The following is a 23,684-nucleotide window of genomic DNA, read 5'->3' on the forward strand; positions in this document are numbered from 1 at the left end:
TAAAAAGCATTAATAAATAGTTACCACGATCCAAACACTGAAGACTCTGTAAAAACATAAAATACAATGAATGAAAGCTCCTTTATGCCCATGTGCCAGCCTGTCTACACCCACCACACCTTCCAATAGAAACCCGTTTTCTACGACTGCTACTACTTTAAAGAAGAATTGTTCTGGCACCCTGAAGAATGTCAGTGTACAAAGGTCAACCAGTTCCAGCTTGAAAACCTTTGTAGAAAATTTACTGTTGATTAAATGAATAGCTGTTGTGCCGACATGGTAACACTGTGTCAAGTAATTAAGATGTAAAAAAAGAATCCTTTGGGGGGAATTACTAGGGCAAAGTAGATACTCTATAAAAGCTTTTTTAAGAATGAAGTTGGTAGTCATTGTTGAATTTGGGGGGGATCATTCCCTCCCCCTTAGGCATTTTAACCCTGATTCAGGAATCACTTGTCCACAGATACGCTCTATTCTTTCTCTCTGCAATCCTTTATCTATCTTCCCCCTATAAGACAACATATATTTTTAAAAACTCTTCTGTTTCTTACCGCATGGGAACCTAAATTCAAACCATTTGAGATGCCTACTGATTAAAGTAAGTACAAGGTAACCAATCAGATACACCTTCTGCACAGGACAAGCCCTTCAAACAAGCTAGGCAGACAACAAAGAACATGGGCTCACTGAGTTCACCTAATACATGTTATTAACATGAATAAAGTCAGCCCTATGATTTATTCATTACTTATTTCCATTTAAAGTGAATTTGCAAAAATGCTCCTGTCAGAAAAATTCCTATCAAAACTCAAATTGTCATCATGTATCAAGGACATCTCAGAATGGAAGAATGAATGCCTACTCCTCATGGTTGCTTCCTCCTCACACAAACTGCCTGGGGCACAAATCACTCAGGGAGACTGCCAGCTGCTGGGGAAACACACATCCTCCGTCACCGTCCCATTACTGAAGGATACAATGGGCTCTTTAAGCACTAAAACAAAACAAACTTACTAGAATATAAAGATAAATTACTGGCATTTGCCTGCTTCTGATGTTATGATCCGTGATAATTAGTTTTATGTGTCAATTTGGCTGAACCACAGTGCCCAGATATTTGGTCTAATATTATTCTGGATATTTCTGTGAAGGTGTCTTTTGGATGAGATTAACATTTAAATCACTGAACCTTGAATAAAAGCAGATTGCCCTCTATAAGGCGGATGATCCTCATCCAATCAGTGGAAGGCTTTAACAGAACAGAGGCGACCTGGCCCAAGCAAGAAAGGATTCTGCCAGCAGACTGCCTCTGGATTTGAACTGCAACTCTTCCCTACATCTCCAGCAACTAGTCTACCCCAAACCTACACAATCATGTGAGCCAGTTCCCCAAATCAATCTCTCTCTCAACACACACACACACACACACACAAACACATGCACACACTCCATCCTGTTGACTATTTCTCTGGAGAACTCTGACCAATACATTATCCAAAAGAAAACAAGACTTTGCCTTGAAGTTTTTTTAAGAAGGCATATGATTTGTTTGAAGATCAATAATCAATATTAACTAAATCAACAATGAGTGTTGCTAGTCAGATACCAGATGTGGAAACTTAGTTCTTCACCAGTTTCTATAATTTTCCCAAACACTGGTAAGAGACACTGCTTTATCCACAGAAGAGAAAGTTAATTTGTTAAAAAAAAAAAAGTGCTTGAGACTAAAGGTCAAGATACAAATTTAAATATTTATCAGCATCTTTGCAGATGTACAAAAATAAGTCAGCACATACAGAGACACACACAAATATGCACAGCTCCACATTCCTTAGAAAATTAATAAATAATAAAATAAAGGTGCAATGACTGATTATCCTTAATAAATTATTACTGATTAATCATTATTTGCATTACCTTTCTCAATTTCTCATAAGAAAGAAGAACAGTAACAAGAAGGACTGAGGTACAATAAGCAATATATTTGGTCTTTGGCCCTGGTTCCTGGCACAATGCTCCTAAAACCCTTGGGATTTCCTGAGTGAAAGCAGTGTCTTCATTCAGAAGGAGCCCCTTTTGAGCACATCAGAGCTAATGAGGTGACTTAGGGCCCCTAAATAGCCTCAGGACAGGGCTGGTCACTAGAGAGACAAGTGATTAGAGGGTTGGAATTTTCAACCACACCCAGAGATCTCTTGGAAGGGCAAGAGGGGCTACATATTAGGCTCTATAAAAACTCCTGAAACAGTAAGAGTTGATGAGCTTCCAGGCTGGTGAGAGCCTCCATGTGCCAGGAGGGTGATGCACTCCAGGTCCATTGGGACAGAAGCTCCGTGCTTGCAGACTTTGCCCTATGTTACCTCTTCACCTGGCCATCCACCTGAATCCTTGGTAAAACCCTCTATAATAAACTGGTAAGTGTAAATAAATGCTTCTCTGAGTTCTGTGAGCCACTCCAGTAAATCTGAACAGGAGATAGTGGGAACCTCCAGTTTACAGCCAGTCAGTCAGAAGCACAGGTAACAACCCGGACTTGAGATTGGGGTCTGACGTGGGGCAGTCTCACAGGACTGAACCCTTACCCTGTGAGGTCTGGTGCTACCTCCAGATAGTGTTACAACTGAATTAAATTTATAGACCAGCCAGCCGGTGTCTACTGAGAACTGAAGATCTACTTGGTGTGTTTAAACACACAAACACACACGTTGCGCACGCATGTACACACATACACACTTATCAGAAGCACTTTAATCTCAAGAAGCAGTGACCTGACAATTTCTTCACATAAAAGAATCACCTGATCTTCAAAATGATAATTACTGGGGTTTATAAAGACTCCCACATATGAAGTTAGCACCACAAGAGTGTCTATATCAACACAACCCTGGTTAAAATTCATGTTTTATTGTTGCATAGCAAAGAAAAGGAAAATAAAGGAGAGAAGGACTTCCAAGTGGTAGGTGGAGACAGACACACAGATCTCACAGGGAACCTAACAAATACCAGTTCAGGATATGCAGCTATCATGTTACAAAGCCAACACTTTTAATTCTACCATATCTATCTATGGCAATGGGCCTCAAAGCATGGTCTCCAGTTCAACAACATCACCACCACCTGCAAAGCTGTAGAAATACACATCCTTGGGCCCCACCTCCAGACCTACTGAACCAATCTCTGGAAAAGGAAGCCAGGAATCTGTTTTAACAAGCCTTCCAGATGATTCTGACACACACTAAAGCCCGAGAACCAGTAACCTCCAGTAAAGTCAAATACCTTTAAGTATGAAACAGAACTGAATCAGGAAATTCTAGAAACTGAATGGCAGAATTTTCACATCACTATGGATCACGTGATACTAATAGAATCCCTCCTTTTTGTAAGTCATTTATTCAAAAATGCTTTCCCACTACATAACTGATAATATTTAAGATTTTTCCAATGATCTAAACTTTTCTGCCCATTAGGCTGCTTTGTGCTTACCAAGACAGAACAATATCAAAAGTTTTTAGGAAGGATGATGATACACTCCCAGGCAAATTTATAGGCTGAGTGTACCATATTCTAAATTGCTAAGCTTTGAATTAAACTTTTTTAGTTCTTCCATCATATGGGATATGAAAGTTGTCAGTAGAAAGAAAAAGGGCAAAAATATATATAATATTTCTATGACGTTTTCACTTCCCTATATGAAAATTTGCCAGTGGGGACAAAAATCCTGTCAAAGAGGCAATTCCTCAGCCAATTTAATTCACACTAATTAGCATTCCTTTGTAGAGGGTAGATAAATACCTTTAAACTGCTTAATCATGTTCTGATGGTTTTCAATGGCTTCCTTTAAGATCATTTCAGGCTGGTCCATCTTCCACCTCCATTCGGTGCCCACTGGATTTGTGTGGTGCCTGAGAACAAGAGGCAAAAGTTCTAAAGGACTCTGTAATAACATCTCAGCTAGTCATCTACTGTGCAGTAGTGGTAAAATCATAAAATCAAAGTAGTAAAACCATAAAGTCATAAAATCAGAGTTGGTTTCCCCCGAAGAGTTTAGCTATTTATAGCAGTGTTTTCTGGCTTAAGTCATGATATCTAGCAGAGAAGGTTAGATGGAGAAGTGCCTGGCTAAGGTTGGGGTTTAATTAGAACAATAAAAAACGTGCAAACTTTTCTTCCAGTCACCCACTTCCAGGCTAACAAGCATCCATTAATGACTAAGAGAATATTTCTGGAAGAGTTGCAAAATCACAGTAATTGGCCCTCCCTGAGAGACAGCACAGTGGGAACACCTAAAGTTTAGGATGGATGAGGCACTGAGAAAAAAAATTCTGTCAAACCAGCCCCCATGCCACACTTAAGGTATCCTCTAATGGAATTTTAAGCCAGTGGTATAATGAGAGTAAGCACAGAAACAACAAATCTCAACTCAAGCCCAGCTCCTGACTCATTAACCTAAACTCCAAAAAGAAAAGTCCAAGCAGAAAGGAAAGGTATACTGATTTCCAAACACAAAAAAACACTCACCTCAGTCTCTAATATAATAAGTAAGAAGTCTGACTTTAAACAACAAAAAAATATGAGGCATAGAAAAACAACACATTTCCAACAGACAAAGCAGTCAGCAGAACCAAACTCTTAACACAAATGTTGAAAGTATTTGACAGGGAATTTTGAAAACAATGATTAATACGTTAAAAGCCCTAATAGAAAAGGTGGGTAATATGCAAGATCAGATGGGTAAATTCAGCAGAGAGATGGAAATTATAACACACAAAGAGAAATGCTAAATATGAAAGAACAGGCTTTTGACAGGTTCAGCAATAACTAGTAAAGCTGAGGAAAGAGTAAAAAAAAATTTGGGAGATCAGTGTAAATAAGCGACCTAAAACACAAAGTTTTCTTTTTTAAGTGGAAAAAAAGGGACACTGCATCCAAGAGCTGTGGGAGAACACAAATAGGCCCAAAATATACATACTTGGAATCCCAGAAAGAAAGCAGAGATAACAAAGCAGAAGAAATAGTAAAAAATGATAGCTAACAATTTTTCACAGGTAATGAAAAACCACCAGAGATCCAAGAAGCTCACAGAACCACCAGGACATTTAAAAAATTAAAAACAGCCTAAAAATATCATATCCAAATGATGAAAACAGAAGGTACTGATAAAATCTTTAAGAGAAAAAACACATTACATAAGAACAAAGATTAAAAATTACATCTGACAACTCATCAGAAAACAAGCCAGCTGAAACCATGACACCTGAGAAGCATGCTTAAAAGAAACAAAACGCATCAACCAGAATTCTATACCCAGTGAAAGTATCTTTCAGAAATGGAAAATAAAGGCTTTTGCACACAAAATCTAAGAGATTTCCTCCTCAGCAAACCTACATTACAAGATATGTTAAAGGGAACTGCTCAGACTAAAGAAACATACATATGGTAGATAGACACCTGAATCTGTACAAAGAAATAATGAGCACTGGAAAAGGGGGGGAAAGGAGAAAAATCATATTTACCTTTTTTACCTTTAATTGCTCTAAAAATGGTAGAGGGGAATAAGAAATATACTGTTGTGAAATCCTTATACTACACATGAAGTGGTATATTATTTGAAGTGGTGTATTATTTGACTCTGGTTATGTATACTGTAAACCCTAGGAGAATCTCTAAAATATTTTAAAGGTATATAAAGAATAAGCCAAGACTGAGCATAGAATAAAATCATTTAAAATACTCAATTAACATGAGAGCAGGCAGAAAAATAAAAAACAACACAGAGAATAGAAAACAGCAAGATGTAGAATTTAATCAAACCACACCAATAATCACTTTCAGTATAAATGGTTTAAACACACCAGTTAAAAGATATGATCGGGTTAAAACACAAGACCTGAAAAAAAAATGGGGTGCCTGGGTGCTCTGTGAGTTATAAGCATCTGACTCTTGGTTTTGGCTCAGGTCATGATCTCAGCATCCTGGGATCGAGCCCTGCATCGGGCTCCATGCTCAGCTTGGAGTCTGCTTGGGGATTCTCTCCTTATGCTCCTCCCCCCACTCCCTCTTTCTCTCTCTCTCCAATAAATAAATAAATCTTAAAACACACACACACACACACACACAAGACCTGCCTATATGGGGCCGGCATTACTCTAATACAAAAACCATATTAAGATGTTACAAAGAAAGAAAACTACAGACCCATACCTTCCATGAACACAGAGACAGAAACCTAAAAAAAACAAACAAACAAACAAAAACCCTACTAAGCAAACTGAATGCAGGAACACATGAAAAGGAAAATGTGTCACAATCAAGTAGTTTATCTCAGAAATACAAGGCTGGGTCAGTATGCAAAAATCAATCACTCTATCTTACCATTTTAACAGAATGAAGAACAAATGATCATATGAATAGAAGTATCTAATAAAATTCAACATCCAAAAAAAAAAAGAAAAATTCAACATCCATTCATGACAAAAACTCTCAGTAAATTAAAAATAAAAGGGAATTTCTTTAATTTTATGAAGGGATCCAAAAAAAAAAAAAAAACCTCCTCACAGCTACCATCAGACTTAATGGTGAAAGAATGAATGTTTTCCTCTTAATATCTGAAACATTGTAAAAATGTCCTTTCTAACTACTCCTATACAGCATATAAGTCCTAGTCAGTGAAATGAAGCCAGAAAAGGGAATAAAACTCTCTCTTCACAAATGACATGTTCGTCTACATAAAAATTCAAAGGAATCTACAAAAAATAGACTGGAACTAATGAGAACTAGTAAGGGAACCTAACAAGTACATGAGATATATGATCAATATACAAAAATCAACTGTCTTTGTTATATGCAAGAATGTGTGGTATTGGCCAAAGAGAGACACACACAACAACAAAACAAATGAAACCAGAAATATACCCAACATATATTATCAACTGAGTTTTGACAAAAGGTGCAAAGGCAATTCAAGGGAGAAAGGATAATCATTTCAATAAATGGTGCTAGACCTGGATATCCAAAAGCCAAACAAAACAAAAGATCTTCTGTCCCTACCTTGAACATCATCTGATAGCATGTACCAACACTTTAAAAAGAACAGTAATGGAAAATCTGGCAAAATCTCAACAGTCTCCAGTTTAATTAATAGTATTTTATCTATTGCAATTAATAAGAAATATTAATTTCTTGGTTGTCATAACTGTCCCATCATAAAGTAAGATATTAACATTAAGGAGGTGAATGAAGGGTATACCAGAACTCTCTATACGACCTTTACAACCTGTCACATAAGGAAAGGTTTCCTTTTCTTAAAACACTAAACCTTGTTGGAAACATAGGAAAGAAGTATTCATATTCACATACTGAAGTATAAATTGATATAATCTGTGTCCAAAATATATAAAAATGCAAAAACATTTGTACAGTGGAGTACTAATTACACAGCCAGCTATAATAACAAACAAACAAAAAAACACCTATCTTGATGAGCACTGAGTAATGTACAAAATTGCTGAATCACTTGGGGCACCTGGATGACTGTCCTTACTTCCGACCCTTGATTTCCACTCAGGTCATGATCTCAGGGTTGTGAGATCAAGCCCCGCTACAGGTTCCATGCTGCGTGTAATGCCTGCTTAAATTCTCTCTCTCCTTCTCCCCCCACACTCACACTCACTCTCTCTAACAACAACAAAAAAAAATTGTACAATGAAACTAATATAACACTATACGTTCATTATACTTCAATTTTAAAAAAGAAAAAATTATATTTACAAAAATTAAACCCATCTTTTTTTTTTAAGATTTTATTTATTTATTTGACAGAGAGAGAGACAGCGAGAGAGGGAACACAAGCAGGGGGAGTGGGAGAGGGAGAAGCAGGCTTCCCGCTGAGCAGGGAGCCCGATGCGGGGCTCGATCTGAGGACCCTGAAATCATGACCTGAGGCGAAGGCAGACGCTTAACGACTGAGCCACCCAGGCGCCCCAAAATTAAACCCATCTTGACCGTGATCTTTTGTTGTTGTTTTTTGATGCCCAGAGGGGGGCCATGTAGCACAGGGAGAGGGAGAGACAGAATCTTAAGCAGGCTCCACCTCAGCATGGAGCCCCATGGGCTCGATCTCACCACCCTGACATCATGATCTTGGCTGAAATCAAGAGTCAGATGCTTAAATGACTGAGCCACTCAGGTGCCCCGGACTCTGTATTTTAATGTATTGTTTAGGATTTTACACCCATTGCTAATGAGTGAAAATGCACTGCAATTTTTGTTTTTCATGCTGTTCTCTGGGCTGGTATCAAGGTTACACTAGTTTCTTAAAATTAGTTTACAAGTGTTCCCTTTTTCTTTGCTTTCTGGAGAATTCCTTTTCCTTGAATGTTTGCTAGAACTTACTTATAAAACCATGTAGGTCTGGTTTCTTTTTGATAATGGTTTGTAACTACTGATTCCATTACTACAATGATTACAAAAGTACTCACGATGACATCCTTCTTGAATTACTTTTGAAAAATCTAAATTTACAAGGAATTTAGAAATTGGGAACAGGCTAATGATTTCCAGGGATTAGGAACGGGAGGGCAAAGGAGTAGGTGTGGCTATCAAGGGGTAACAAAAAGGAGCCTTTTGGTGATGGAAAAAGTCTGTATTTTGATTGTGGTTTTAGATATGCAATTCTAAACATATGATAAAATTGTACAGAACTGTATACATACACCCACCACACAAATGAGTGCATTTAAAACTGATGAAATCTGAATAAACTCCGTAGATTTTTTAAAATAAATAAACAAGGAATTTAATTTTTCCAAATTTTCAAATATTCATTAAATAAACAAATACTAATTAAAAGATTAAATCTTTGAGGCATCTATAATTATATATCCTCTTTCATTAGTTAATAGTTTATTCCCTCTCCTTTTTTTGATCTTACACATATAATTTTAGATAAAACTTCTACCAATTTCAATTGTATTTGATTGATAATATTGCCATACACCATACCACATAATCACCAGTTCTTTAAGATTTTGGTCTTTAGTCCATTTATTTGCTATTTATCTTCTACCAGTGCAAAAAGAGCACATCAAAAAATTAAGGGGAACAGTTTAAGTTCATCTGCCTTAAAATAACTACAGAGCATATTCAGGTCAAAAAGTAAAAAACCAACAGAGTGAAAAGGTAACCTATGAAATGGGCAAAGATATTTACAAACTAGATGTTAGATAAGGGGTTAATATCCAAAATATATATAGAATCCCATTAACTCAACAGCAAATAATAACTCAATTTTAAAATGGGCAATGGACTTGACATTTCTCCAAAGAAGACCTACAAATGACCAACAGGTATATCAAAAGATGCTCAACATCATTAATCATCAGGGAAATGCAAAGCAAAATCACAGTAAGATACCACCTCATACTCATTGCTATGGCCATAATCAGAAAAAATAATAAAAATAAATAAAATAACATATGTTGGCAAGCATATGGAGAAATGAGAACCCTTATGCACTGTTAGAAATGCAAAATGGTATAGCCACTATAGAAAGCAGTCTAGAAGTTTCTAAAAATAATTAAAAAGAGAATACCATATGATACAGCAATCCCACTTCTGTGTCTTTTTCTAAAAGATTTAAAAACAGAATCTCAAAAGAGATACATCCACTCCCAGGTTTATTGCAGTATTATTAACCAAGATGTGTGAATAAAGAAAATGTGGTACATATATACAATGGAATATTATTCAGCCTTAAAAAGGAAGGAAATACTGCCATATGTGACAACGTGGATTAACCTGAGGGACATTATGCTAAAATGAAATAAGCCGTAGGAGGACAAATACTGCATGATACCACTTATATGGAGCTTATAAAATAGTCAAACACACAGAGGCAAAGAGCAGAATGGTGGTTGCCAGGGGCTAGAGGAGTGGGAAATGGGGAATTGCTATTTAACAAATATAAAGTTTCAGTTATGTAAGATTCAAGTTCTAGAGAGCTGCTAGACAACATTATGATGAACAATACTGTACTGTACACTTAAAATTTTGTTAAGAGAGCAGATCTCATGTTAGGTGTTCTTACCACAGCAATAAAAATAGTAAAATATTACTTTGGGGCAAAATTATATTACAATCCTACTACACACAGAGAATGAGGAAATTTTTGTGGAAGGTAAACACCTTAGTAATTACTTTAAAGACAAAGGCCCTTTAAGCGTATTTCTTTCCTGCTTCCCAAACAATGATTTAATTTAGCACATTAAGATCTGGTTCTACATCTATATGCACTTTGATATGAAAAGATCTCTACAAAGTAGGAGCAAAAAAAGCAAGGCATAGAATACTATAAAGCAGCCTGCCACTTGTGTGTGTGCGTATACAAAGACACATACACACCCACAAATCTATTCACACATGTGTAGCATCTCTCTGAAAACCTAAGTGACTGGAAGACAAGAATGAAAAAAGGACAATTTTCACAGTATTATATATTTTGAACGCAAGAGTGACCTTTCAGACTACATTTAAAATATATCTGAAAAGCTTCTGTTTACTACTCAAGCAAAGCTTTTTTAACAGCTTTACTGAAATATAATTCACATACCATAAAATTCCATTTAAAGTGCACAATCCAATAGCTTTTAGTATATTCACAGAGTTGTGCATCCATCGCTACAAATCAATGTTAGATTATTTTTGTCATTCCCAAAAAGAAATCCTGCTCCCCTTAGCTATCACTCTTCAATCCACACATACACCCAGGCCCTAAGCAACCAATGATCTACTTCCTGTCTCTATAGGTTTCTCTATTCGAGACATTTTATAGAAATATGATCATACTATTTATGTTTTTTTGTGACTGGCTTCTTTCACTTAGCAGCATGTTTTCAAGGTTCATCATATTGTACTATGTATCACTACTTCATTCCTTTTTATTTCCAAATAATATTCCATTGGGTGGACATTTTGTTTATCCATTCATCAGTTGATGAACATTTCATTTATTTCCAATTTGGGAATATTATTACCTTTTCATGTGTTTATTGGACTTTTGTATATCTTCTCTGGAGAACTCTGCTCAGATCCTTTGCCCATTTTTGTAATCACGTTATTTGTTTAAGAAAGATAAAACTCTTAATTTGAAATTTCAAAGTACAAAATTTTCACTTACATAAACAAAAAACAGGAGACAAACTGGTAAATTTGGGCTATCTATACATATAGCACTCAACAAATCGTTCTGAAAATTAACAGAACACAATAATATTTTATCTATCTATAACCATCTGCTACCCATATTATCCAAATAAAGTTAAAGAAATTCGTTTGGGGAAACTCACACCTGCACATCATACTCAGTTTAAAGCACTTTCACATGCACCATCTCCCTCAAGCAATTAAGCCTCACAGCAACCTTGTAAGGAAGGTATTACTGTTTTATTTTAGTTAGGAAACTGAGGCTCAGAGGCTATTTTTAAGAACCTGTAAAATGAAACAAAGATAAATAAAACATTCACATAAGCATTTAAGTCAATTTTTCTCGGCCTTTTCTAACATGTGTATTAGATTATTTATAATCGAAACGGATGGTGAATTCTAATCTTAAAGTTAGTGTATTAGTACTTCTTCATCAGAAGCTATGGTAAGTGAAACCTCTCCATTTACTTTTATCTAAAATCTCATTAATGAATTTATTAAGTACATCATTGGCTTTTTTAAAACCTGGGTAGGGGTACCAGGATGGTTAGTCAGCTAAGCGTCCGACTCTTGGTTTTGGCTCAGGTCACACGGAGTCTGCTTGAGATTCTCTCTCCCTCTCCTTTTGCCCTTCCTGCTCATTCTCTCTTTCAAATAAATAAATAAATTTTCAAAAAAAATTAAAATTAAAATTAAAAACGGGGTAAATTTACTGCCTCAGAATCTAAAGGACCACATTATTGGCTATAAACAGGTAACACAGGTAAGGGGTATTACCCACTAAATCCTGTTACTTCCTTTGAATCTTGACTTTCCAAAAAAAAAAAAGCAAACAAACAATAACAAATACACATACAACTACTTATGTCAAGAATCTTAGGGAGAGATTAGAAGAGACTGTAAAATGTGATACAATGAGAACTAGGACACAAAGCACTTGATTCTTTCTCCTACAAGCTAAGTATAATGTGATCCAATATTTCAGTCCACATACTCACATGGCTTTTCTTTGGCAAATGTTCATCCTATAATATTTTAAGTTTCATAAGCACAGATTCTATCACTAAAAAGGAGATATGCTGTATCATTTTATTTCAACGCCATCACATTCCAGCAGTACCCTTGACTGAAAAAGCACCTGTGGACCACTGCACACAGGACTTGTCAACCTCAGCACAACGGACATTTTGGACTGGATAATTCTTTGTTGTGCAGGTTTGTTCTGTGCATTATAAGATGTTTAAGAGCATCACTGACCTCTGCCCACTAGATGCCAGAAACATCTCCTTCAGCTTTAACAATCAAAAATGCTTCCAGACATTGTCAAATGGCCAAGGTTTCCCCACAGAGGGAAAAAATAGCAATTTGCTCCAGTTGAAAACCACTGATTTAACCAGATGTCCAAAGAGATACTTTTCAGGTTTGCTTGTTTGTTTTCTACTCTATCCCTGGATAACTAGAAAAGTAAATACATGTATTCCCTTTAATAGAAGACAATGAAAATTTAATATGAGATGATGGTATTATGGCTATATTCTTTCTTAAAAGGTCTTATTTTTTATATTATCTGTCACCTTAAGTATGTACTGACAGAACAATATCATGGCTGGGATCTGCATCAAAATAGTGAGGACTGGGGTAGACAAATGGAACATGACTGGCTTTGTGTTAATAAAATGTACACAAAGGTTCATTATACTATTTATTCTATCTATATTCAAAAAACTCTGTAGTCGAAGTTTTAAAAAAAGGAACTCCACACAGATCTCAGTGCACCAAAGGATTACAGTTCAAGAAAACAACAGTTAACTGAATGCCTGTAAAGAAACGCTGGGAGACAGAGTTCTGGGCAAGTCAAAGAACTGAAAAGCACTCACATACACCAGGGAATAAAGAAAGCCTAACACATGCCCAGACAGAATTCATGCTAAGAAAAGCCCTGAGAAGACACTAAACTTTCACCTACAACTGATTTTCAGGTTCAGCACAAATAGGAAGTGAAGGTAAAGGCAAGGTTGTCAATAGCCTGGCCAAGCTTTGAAGGAATGCCCCAAAACACAGTCAATCTGCAAAGACTGGGGAAGGGCTTTTATTCCTCCATTTTTCTTTGGCTCCATGTGCTCAAGGAAATCTTGGGCAACACATTCTCTGGCCACTAAAACACAGGCTTCACAGACAATACACAACACAGAATAGAGTCTGTACAAAAATGGTCTGGAAAACTCACTGAGCAAACAAACAACTAAAACCCACAGCAAGCAAAAAAACAAACCTGAAGAATGGGAAGAATATGATTCCCAGAGTCAGCACATCACAACATCCAAACTGTGAAGTTCTCAATAAAACATTACAAAGCATATGAAGAAACAAGAAAAGTATGACCCATTCACAGAAGAAAATAATGAAAACTGTCCCTGAAGCACAAACATCACACTTACTAGAAAAACACTAAATCAATTGTCTCAAACATGCTCAAAGAGCTGAAGGAAACCAAGAAAAATGTCTCAACAAATACAGAATTATCAATTAAGAGACACAAATGATAAAAAGAAACCAAGTTTTAGAACTAAAAAGTATAATAACTGAAATGAAAAATTCATTAGAGGGTTGTGATAGCAGACTGAGCAGGCTTAGAGAAGAAAAAATCAGTAAACTTGAAGATATGTCAATCATCCAGTGTGAGGAGCAGGAAAAGAAAAAGTATGAAGAAAAGTGCACACAGCCTTATGGAGCTGTGTGACACCATCAAGAATACCAACACTGGTTTAAAGGAAGTCCCAAAATGAAAGGGAGAAAGGGGAAGAAAGAATACGTGAAGAAATAATGGTTAAAAACTTCCCAAATTAGATAAAAGACATGAATTTACAAATCCAACAAGCTCAAGGAACTCAAACAGAATAAATTCAAAGAGATCCACACCAAGACACATTATAACCAAACTGCTGAAAGACAAAGGATTCAAGAATCTTGAAGGAAGCAAGAGAAGATATTCATCACATACAAGGGATCCTCAGTAAGATTAACAGGCAATTTCTCAGCAGAAACCATGGAGGTCAAGAGGCAGTGGGATAACATATTTAAAATGCTAAAAGGAAAAACAATGTCAATCAAGAATTCCATATCTCGCAAAACTACTCTTCAAAACTGAAGGAAAGACAAGGCATTTCCAGATGAAGCTAAACTGAGGGAGTTCATCACTAGTAGATCTGCACTACAAGAAATGCTAAAGGCAGTCCTTAAAGCAGAAATGAAGGGACACTAGATAGATTTGCACCACACAAAGAAATACAGAACATAAAGTTTATTACATAGGCAAATACAAAAAAGTCTGCATTACTGAACTTTTTGGACTCTAGCTCTTTTTTTCTATACAATTTAAAAGACAAATGTATAAAACAATAATCATAAATCTATGTTAATGAGTACACAATGCATAAAGTTGTGGCAACACAAAAAAGAAGGAATGAAGCTTTGTATGAGCAAAGTTTTTGAATAGTGTTGAACCAAAGGTGGTATTTGTTCAAAATAAAGTCAATCCTCATTATTTGCTGATTCCATATTTGCAAAATTACCTACTTGCTAAAATTTATCTGTAACCCCAAAATCAATACTTGAGGTCAATATTTGTGGTTATTCATGGTCACTCACAGAGCAGCAAAAAATTGAGTTTTTAGTACACACATTCCCAAATGAGGTCAAACAAGACAATGTTCTCTTTGCCTTCTTGTTTAAGTTTTCATACTGCAGTCAACTTAATGTCCCATTTTTTGCATTTTGTTAGTGATGTTGCTATTTAAAATAGTTCCCAAGCACAGGGCTAAAGTGCTGTGTAGTGTTCTTAAGCACAAGAAGACTATGATGTGCCTTGCAGGGAAAATATGTATGTTAGATAAGCTTCATTAGGCATGAATTACAATGCTGTTGGCCATAAGTTCAATGTTAATGAATCAAAAGTATATATAAAATACTTTACACAGGGGCACCTGGGTGGCTCAGATGGTTAAGTATCTGCCTTCGGCTCAGGTCATGATCCCAGAGTCCTGGGATCGAGTCCCACATCGAGCTCCCTGCTAGGCGGGGAGCCTGCTTCTACCTCTGCCTCTGCCTCTCTCTCCCTCTCTCTCTCTGACTCTCATGAGTAAATAAATAAAACATTTAAAAATAAATAAATAAAATACTTTACACAGAAGCATATAACAAAGTTATGTACTGGTAAGATGGCAAATATGTTCTGACAAGAGGACTGTAAGAACCTAATCCTTTATTTCCCCTAAAAGTCACAGTTTAGTATTCGCTACTGCAGCATTCTTGCAACTTCACAGAACTACCACAAATAAAGAAAATTAAATGTAGAGTGTTGTAAGTTTAAGAGGTTAGTTTTAATCCCCAGAGAAATAACCACCAAGAAAATAACTGAAAAATGCACAGAAAGGGAAACAATAATGAAGTCAAATTGTACATAACAAAGAGTCAAACACAAAAGAAGGCAGTAATAAAGTGTGCAACATAAAAGATATAAAACTTATAAAAACAAAGAGCAAAATGTCAATGGATTAAATTATCTAAAATTAAAAGCCAGAGATTGACAGAATGGATTAAAAAAAAAATCCAACAATATGCTGCCTAAGAGATTCACTTTAGATCCAAAGACACAAACAGACAGAAGTGAAAGGAAGAAAAACAACATTTAATGCAAATAGTAACCAAAAGAGAGCTGAGGTAGCTACACTCCTATAACACAAAACAGACTCTAAGTCAAAAACTGTTAGAAAAGACAAGGAAGAACATTATATATTGATAAACATGTCAATCCATCAAGAAGATGTTAACAATTATAAGCATATACATACTTAATAAAAGAGCACCAAAATATATGTAACAAATATTTATAAGCTAAGAGAAAAATACAGTTCTACATTAATAATTATAAAATTCAAAAACCACATTTTAAATAATGGACAGAACAATTAGGCAGAAGATCAATAAAGAAATAGTGCATTTGTGGAGCACTGGGTGTTACGCACAAACAATGAATCATGGAACACTACATCAAAAACTAATGATGTAATGTATGGTGATTAACATAACAATAAAAAATTTTAAAAAGAAATAGTGCATTTGAACAATATGATACGCCAATAATGCCTATGACATATACAAAACAATACACCCAAAAAACGTCAATATACACATTTTCAATTGTATATAGCACATTTTCTAGGATGTACCCTTTGTTAGGCCATAAAACAAGTATCAATAAATTTTAAAAGACTGAAATCATACAAAATATTTTCTTCAACCACAATGGAATAAAACCAGAAATGAAGAACAGAAAGAAAACTGAAAAATCAACAAATAACAACACTTTTAAACAACCAGTGGATCAAAGAAGAAAACAGGGAAATTACAAAATACTAGAGATGAATAGAATGTAGCTAAAACAGTGGTCAGAAAGAAATTTATAGCTGTAAACACTCACATTTAAAAAAAAAAAAAAATCAGGGGTGCCTGGGTGGCTCAGTTGTTAAGTGTCTGCCTTAGGCTCAGATCATGATCCCAGGGTCCTGGGATTGAGCCCCGTATCAGGCTCCCCACTCCACAGGAAGCCTGCCTCTCCCCCTCCCACTCCCCCTGCTTGTGTTCCCTCTCTCACTGTGTCTTTCTCTGTCAAATAAATAAATAAAATCTTTAAATAAATAAGTAAATAAATAATCAATAACCTACCTATACACCATTTAATACTAGAAAATGAGAAGCAAACTAAGCTCAAGGCAGCAAAAGGAAGGATTTAATAAAGATCAGAATAAAAACAAATGAAACTTGAGAATAGAAAAACATCAGAGAAAAATCAATGAACCCAAAAGTTGGTTCTTGCAAAGATCAACAACACTGACAAACCTTTACCTAGATTAAGAAAAAAAAACCTCAAATTAGTAAACTCGGAAATGAAACTTAATACATCACTACCAATCTTACAGAAATAAAGGATTATGAAAATACTATAAACAACTGTATGCCAACAAATTAGATAAACTAGATGAACAAATTCCTAGAAACATAGAAATTCCCAAAACTGACTCAAGTAGAAATGGAAAATCTAAACCAACTTAGGACAAGTAATTGAATCAGTATTCAAAAACCTCGCTACAGGGCGCCTGGGTGGCTCAGATGGTTAAGCGTCTGCCTTCGGCTCAGGTCATGATCTCAGGGTCCTGGGATCGAGTCCCGCATCGGGCTCCCTACTGCTTGGGAGCCTGCTTCTCCCTCTGCCTTTCTCTCTCGCTCTGTCTCTCATGAATAAAAAAAAAAAATCTTTAAAAAAAAAAAAAAACCTCGCTACAAAGAAAAGCCCAAAAACAGGTTTCACTGGTGAATTCCTCTAATCATTCAAAGAATCAACACCAATTCTTCCCAAACTTTCAAAAATGTAAAAGAGAAGGGAACACTTCCTAACTCATTCTATGAGATTAGCATTATCCTGATGCCAAAGCCAGACAAATCCATCCTAAGATAAATTTATTTCTCACAAAGGCATCAGTTTGCAATTCTAAAGTCCTTCACGTGCATATAACTAAGGTTGAGGTTAATATGTTGTAGATGGTGAGGGCCAGGCCGGGTTTCTTACCGTCAAAGAAAAAAGTTACAAGTAAGCACAAAAGGAATACTAGAATGAGCTCTATGATGCTGATAGGAACTGAAGATATCCGTAAAAACTCACAGTTGTGTATTTTAATATACAGCAACAGATACACATATATTTTCTACTTCTATCTGCTGAGAGGGCCTAGAAGCACTAACACCCCAATAGAAATGAGCATATCAAGCATCCAAATTTTGGAGTCTAAGTACCATTCTTCGATAAGAGGAACTAGAGTTCCTTAGAAAAGTGGTTGACTCCAAGGCTGGGCAGGAAAATCACAAGATGAACCTGGAACCTCTTCTGGAGTCAGATAATACATAAGTGTTTTAAATGAAAGAAAAGACACAGAAGCCAACCCAACAGAGCTATTAATGGCCAAAGCTAGAAAAATATGAGCAATAACGTAAACAATAATAGTATTGGATATTCTTGAATCCAAATTAATAAAAATAAATTTTAAAATGAGGGAGAAATGATTCTTCCTTACAGAAGAATTCCAATTATTAAATGTAAAAAAAAATAATCAGTGGAACACCAAAGTAATAATTTGATGCAAGCAAAATCCACTAATGAATGAAAAATTTAGTGGACAAATGCTTAAAGAGAAACAGCATATTTGCATAGACTCAAAGAATCTTCCCAAAATATTTATTAATTACACAAAGCGGAAAAAATGTTAAGGTGCAGTTTACACCTTGAAAACCTAGCAGACACTATCTTAATCAAATGATAAAGGTTAACTCCACCAGTAACAGGACATAATGATATCATGTATCCCTTAATAGGACCTGCTGAAAAGGTCACATCACTTCTATGGTAGTCTTCCCAAAATCCGTAACTTCAATCTAACCATGAGAAAACATCAGACAAAATATCTGACCGGTACTCTTCAAAGGTGTTGAGGTTATGAAAAGCAAGGACAGACTGAAGAACTGTGGCAGACAACAGAAAACTGAAGAGATATAACAACTAAATGTGATGTGGGACCCAAAACTGCATTCTGAAAGAAAAAGGATATTAGTGGGAAAACTGATGAAACTCAAATAGTTTCCAGTTTAATTAATAGCACTGCATCTATGTTAATTTCTTTTTGATTATTTTTGACAATTGTTTTGATAATTGTTCTATAGCTAAGTAAGGTCTTACTTAACATTAGGGAAAGTTAGGTGAAAAATATACAGAAATTCTACTACCTTTGTAACTCTTCTGTATATCCGGAATTATTTCAAAACAAAAAGTTTATGCCTATAAGACTTTAATGACAGAGCAAGAGTCTTATATTTTAAAAAATAAAAACAGGATAAAAAAACAGAAAGTAGAGAATGATTTCAACCATGTTTTTGAAAAAATAAGATGACTTAGGGGGAAAAAAAAAAGAGAGAAAGAAAGCAAATACTCCAAAGCATTAACGATGATTTGTCTGGATTCTGGAATTATAGATAGTTGTTTCTCTTCATATTTTTGGTATTTTCTAAAAGTTTCTATAATAAGCATGGATTACTTTTATGATCAATGATATAAAACCACTTTAAAAAAAAGAATTATAGCTCTTGTACCAATATGACAGATAAATTAAGAAATGGCTTAGGCTGGCAAGTATTAAATCATTTTGGTTGCTAAAGGGTGAAATATTGATAATCTAAAATGGAATCAGACATACAAATGGATACAGTGAGTTAGAGAAAGAAGAGTTTTTCAGCCTAAGCCACTGGATAGCTAACGGTTAGAGGTTAACAGAGAGCATAATAAATTCCACTGTGGACAAATCGAGCTTAAAGTACCTGTGGATCATCTAAGAGAATATATCCAACAGACAACTGCATACAGAGGATGTAAACTCAGAAGGGAGACTAGGGCTAGAGACAAAGAATATAAAAAGGTGGTTGGGGCACCTGGGTGGCTCAGTCGGTTAAGCGTCCAACTCTTGATTTTGGCTCAATTCAAGATCTCAGGGTTGTGAGACAGAGCCCTGCATCCAGCCCTGTGCTGGGTCTGAAGCCTGCTCACGATTCTCTCTCTCCCTCTCCGTCTGCCCCTCCCCTCCAGCTCACAAGTTCTCTCTCTAAACAAAACAAAACAAAAAAACAAGAATATAAAGATGTCAAACTACAGGTATTTAATGAAACCACAGAGATGGTTTACTTCTCCTACCATTATAACACAAAGCAATAAAAGAAAGCCAAGGACAAAATCAGAGAGAATTCATCAGGCAAAGAATGAGCCAAACAACTAAAGAGGAAATTAAAAACTAACTGTCAAAGGACTGGGAGAAAACACTAGAAGAGACTAGTGTGTCTGGTAAGGGGTTAATATCCAAAATATATAAATAACTTATATAATTAAACACCAGAAAGCAAATAATCTGATTTAAAATGGGCAAAGGATCCAAACAGACATTTTTCAAAAGAAGACATACTGATGGCCAACAGACACATGAAAAGATGTTCAACATCAATCATCAAGGAAATGCAAATCAAAACCATAATGATGTCACCTAACACCTGTCAGAATAGCTAGAACAAAAAAGACAAGAAATAACAAGTGTTGGCAAGGATATGGAGAAAAAGAACCCCTTGTGCACAGCTGATGGGAATATAAGTTGGTACAGCCACAGTGGAAAACAGTATGGAGGTTACCCAAAAATAAATTATAAATAGAATTACCATATGATCCAAAATTCCACTACTGGGTATTTACCCAAAGAAAACAAAAAGATATATGTACCACTGTCTATTGCAGCATTATTTATAATAACCATGATATGAAAGCAGCCCAAGTGTCCACTAATAGATGAACGGATAAAGAAGATATAGTACATATGTACAATGGAATATTACTCAGCCATAAAAATGAATGAAACATTGCCACGTGTGACAACTCAGATGGACCTAGAGAGTATCATGCTACATGAAATAAGGCAGACAGAGACAGACAAAGATTACCATATGATTTCACTTATACGTGTAATCAAAAAACAAAACTAATGAATAAACAAACAAACAAAGAGAATCAGAACTATAAACACAGAGAACTGATGGTTACCAGAAGGGGAGAGGGATGGGAAATGGGCAAAATGGGTGAAAGGGAGTGAGAGACATAGGCTTCCAGTTACCGAATGAATGTCATAAGAATAAAAGGTAAAGTATAGGGAATAGAGTCAAGTGTACTGTAATAGTGTTGTATGGTAACAGATGAGAGCTACACTTGTTGAATCACTATGTTGCACACCTGAAACTACCATGTATGTCAACTATATTCAAAAAAATAATAATTTAAGAAATAACTAATCAAAATCTATGGAATGTAGCTGAAGAAGTACTTAGATGAAAATTTCTGATTAAAGACTTATAGAAGACCGAATATTGATGAGTTAACAGTCTAAGTTAGAAAAAGAACGGGGGTAAAAAAAAAAAAACAGTAGTAGTAGATTATTGAACAAGAAAACAAATATATAATACAGAGGATTCATGAAGCTAAAACCTATGTCCTCAAAAAGACAAAAAATTGGCAAACCCCTGATGAAACTGATCAAGGAAAAACAACCAAATGCATAAATATATTAGGAATGAAAAGGGGGATTAATTATAGAAACAGCAGAGCTTTAGGTAAATTTTAGCGCAATGCTGAACAGAAATGGATTATTATAGACGGTTACATATTTGGTCACCACAGCCATTCATTTTTACTTACCGCCAACAGAAGACACATTTATTTGCACAAGCCAAGCTTGGGGTAGTTTCCATGCAACGATGGCTTTCAATGCCATAGAATGTATGTTTATAGCAACCTCCTCTCCCTCGGAGCATCGACTGTGAAAGTAAAAAAACAAATGATAATCTGAATAAAATCCTCAAGGCAAGGAAACAAAATACCAAGACATCATTTTTAAGAAAAAAATGTGCATTTCAAACCATAAATACCCCTACTGGTATCTGCATGATACAGAAAATTAACACTATACTGTTTTGATGGTGCTTTGGGTTTTAATGGTGCTTTAAGTTTTCTAAAACCCAATGAAATAAACCTATGATTCATTAACTCTGAAAGCTCTATAGAGAAGACCACTGATGCTTTCATTTTCAAATCCATTCAACTGCCTCAAATAATACTAGTACAATAATATATAATACCAAGGGATAGGTAAGATAGGCTCCAAGAAGAGGGGAGCAGCACTCATATGAAAGGGTATCTCTGTTTTGAATAAGGGAGGGTGGGTAAGGGAATGCATCCTGGAGCATATTCTATGTCAACTGAAGGGCAGAACTTGAACACACTGAGAATGTTAAGGGGACAAGCAGCATGAATGTAAAAAACAGATTTTTCCCAAAAAGGACACTATTTAATATGTGAGTGGTAAAACCACAGTGAGTGAGGTAAGAATGAATAATATGAAGAAACAGTACAGATCAACTTAGGGTTGGAATCACAAGATATTATCAAGCTTTTTGAGGTCTCATCAGAAAGATCCATCTAGAAACTCTGCAAGACAGGCTTGATTTCAGTAAGAGTGAAATCTGGGGGGAAGCTATGCAAATAAGGTCATGGTGACTTGGCTCATATTAATGGAGAAAAGGGGAAGGGTACTAAGGAGGTACACTCAAAGGCATTCCCACTGAGGGGACAAAACAGAGTCATCCAAGATAACTGAGATGTTGACTCATCTCTGCTGCGACTGAAATATGATGGAATTAACAGGAACAAACAAGGAGACACAAGGAGCCCGTGTGTGTGTGTGTGTGTAATTGTGTGTAATATATATCAGTGTGCTAACATTATAAAGCACAATGAACGAAAATTACAAAAAAAATCTATCAGCTGATTACTCTGTCGGTTGATCACAAAGTCTTATTTTTTGCCCTGATAAAAAAGGTTCCCTTGTCCATCTCACCTGGTACTTGCATTAAGAAAAATAAGGAGGGAAGAAAAAATATTGTTCAAGGTAACTACAAATTCTCTTTCAAGTTCCCAATAAAATATCCAAAAGGCAAACAAAATATTCAAATCTTGCAAACAGCACTGAAAACTAAAACTAAAAGCCCTCTAAATGCCAAAGTCACAGGGAACCTGCCACTAAATATCACGCCAGTGGAGAAATAAAGTTGAAGACCTGAACATTTCATTATTTACTGAAAAGGTAATATACCTCAAGCACGCTGTATGTTGAATGTCCAAGAATGAGTAAGACAGAGCTTCCAACCATGATCTAGTATGAGGAAATGGCAAGTAAACAGGCAAAATATGCAATACTATTATGATAGAGTATTTGAATCAATCAAGATTCTTTTGTAAGCAACAGAAACTGACTCTGGTTAAAAAGAAAAAGGATTTATTGAAAGGACCCCACAGCTCATAGAATCTTTAGAAAGGCAGGAATGAAGGCCGACTGGCAGCAGGACCAGCCCTCAACCCTTCAGAAGCCTTCTATTGTAGATGCCACCACTCTCTGGATACCATCACCAGCACCACCCCCGAGAAGCAGATGCTGCTGCCATGAGCCCAACAATGAGGTCTCCGTGTCCCAGGTCCTTTCCATCACTCACTCCATACTCAAAGCCTCAGGCAAAGGCAATGACCATCCTAAATGACTGTTATACCCACGCTGCCAACAGGTGATACCAGGAAACAGTATCTCTCCTCCTTGGCTTCTGTAGCAGGCAGCGGACCCTTGCACTAAACAAAGCTAATTTAACAGGGAATTCCCCAAACATGAAAAGGCCCAGATGCTGGGCAAGCAGAGAAAAGCCAAATGTCCATCATGGTGTTACTGGAGCCCGTGAGATAGATGACTGAGCCAGCCGGCCTTGCAGGAGCAGTGACAACTTCCCAGAGGGGTGCTGTCCAAACT

At 36.0% G+C, this 23,684-nt stretch overlaps 1 protein-coding gene across 3 annotated transcripts in view; it reads right to left on the minus strand.

Annotated features, from left to right (window-relative positions):
• Positions 1-23,684, minus strand: part of LOC102743782 (S-adenosyl-L-methionine-dependent tRNA 4-demethylwyosine synthase TYW1) — a 193,645-nt gene that overhangs the window by 101,854 nt on the left and 68,107 nt on the right. For all 3 annotated transcript variants that reach the window (XM_081819628.1, XM_081819626.1, XM_081819625.1), the window contains 2 exons: positions 21,530-21,648; positions 3,793-3,902 (listed from right to left, as the gene is read on the minus strand). In XM_081819628.1, coding sequence (XP_081675754.1) covers positions 3,793-3,902; positions 21,530-21,648 — 229 coding nt within the window. The remainder of the gene's footprint in view (positions 1-3,792; positions 3,903-21,529; positions 21,649-23,684) is intronic.

Source organism: Leptonychotes weddellii, chromosome 5 (genome assembly GCF_054177405.1).
Source record: "Leptonychotes weddellii isolate Sample4059 chromosome 5, ASM5417740v2, whole genome shotgun sequence".
NCBI lineage: Eukaryota > Metazoa > Chordata > Mammalia > Carnivora > Phocidae > Leptonychotes > Leptonychotes weddellii.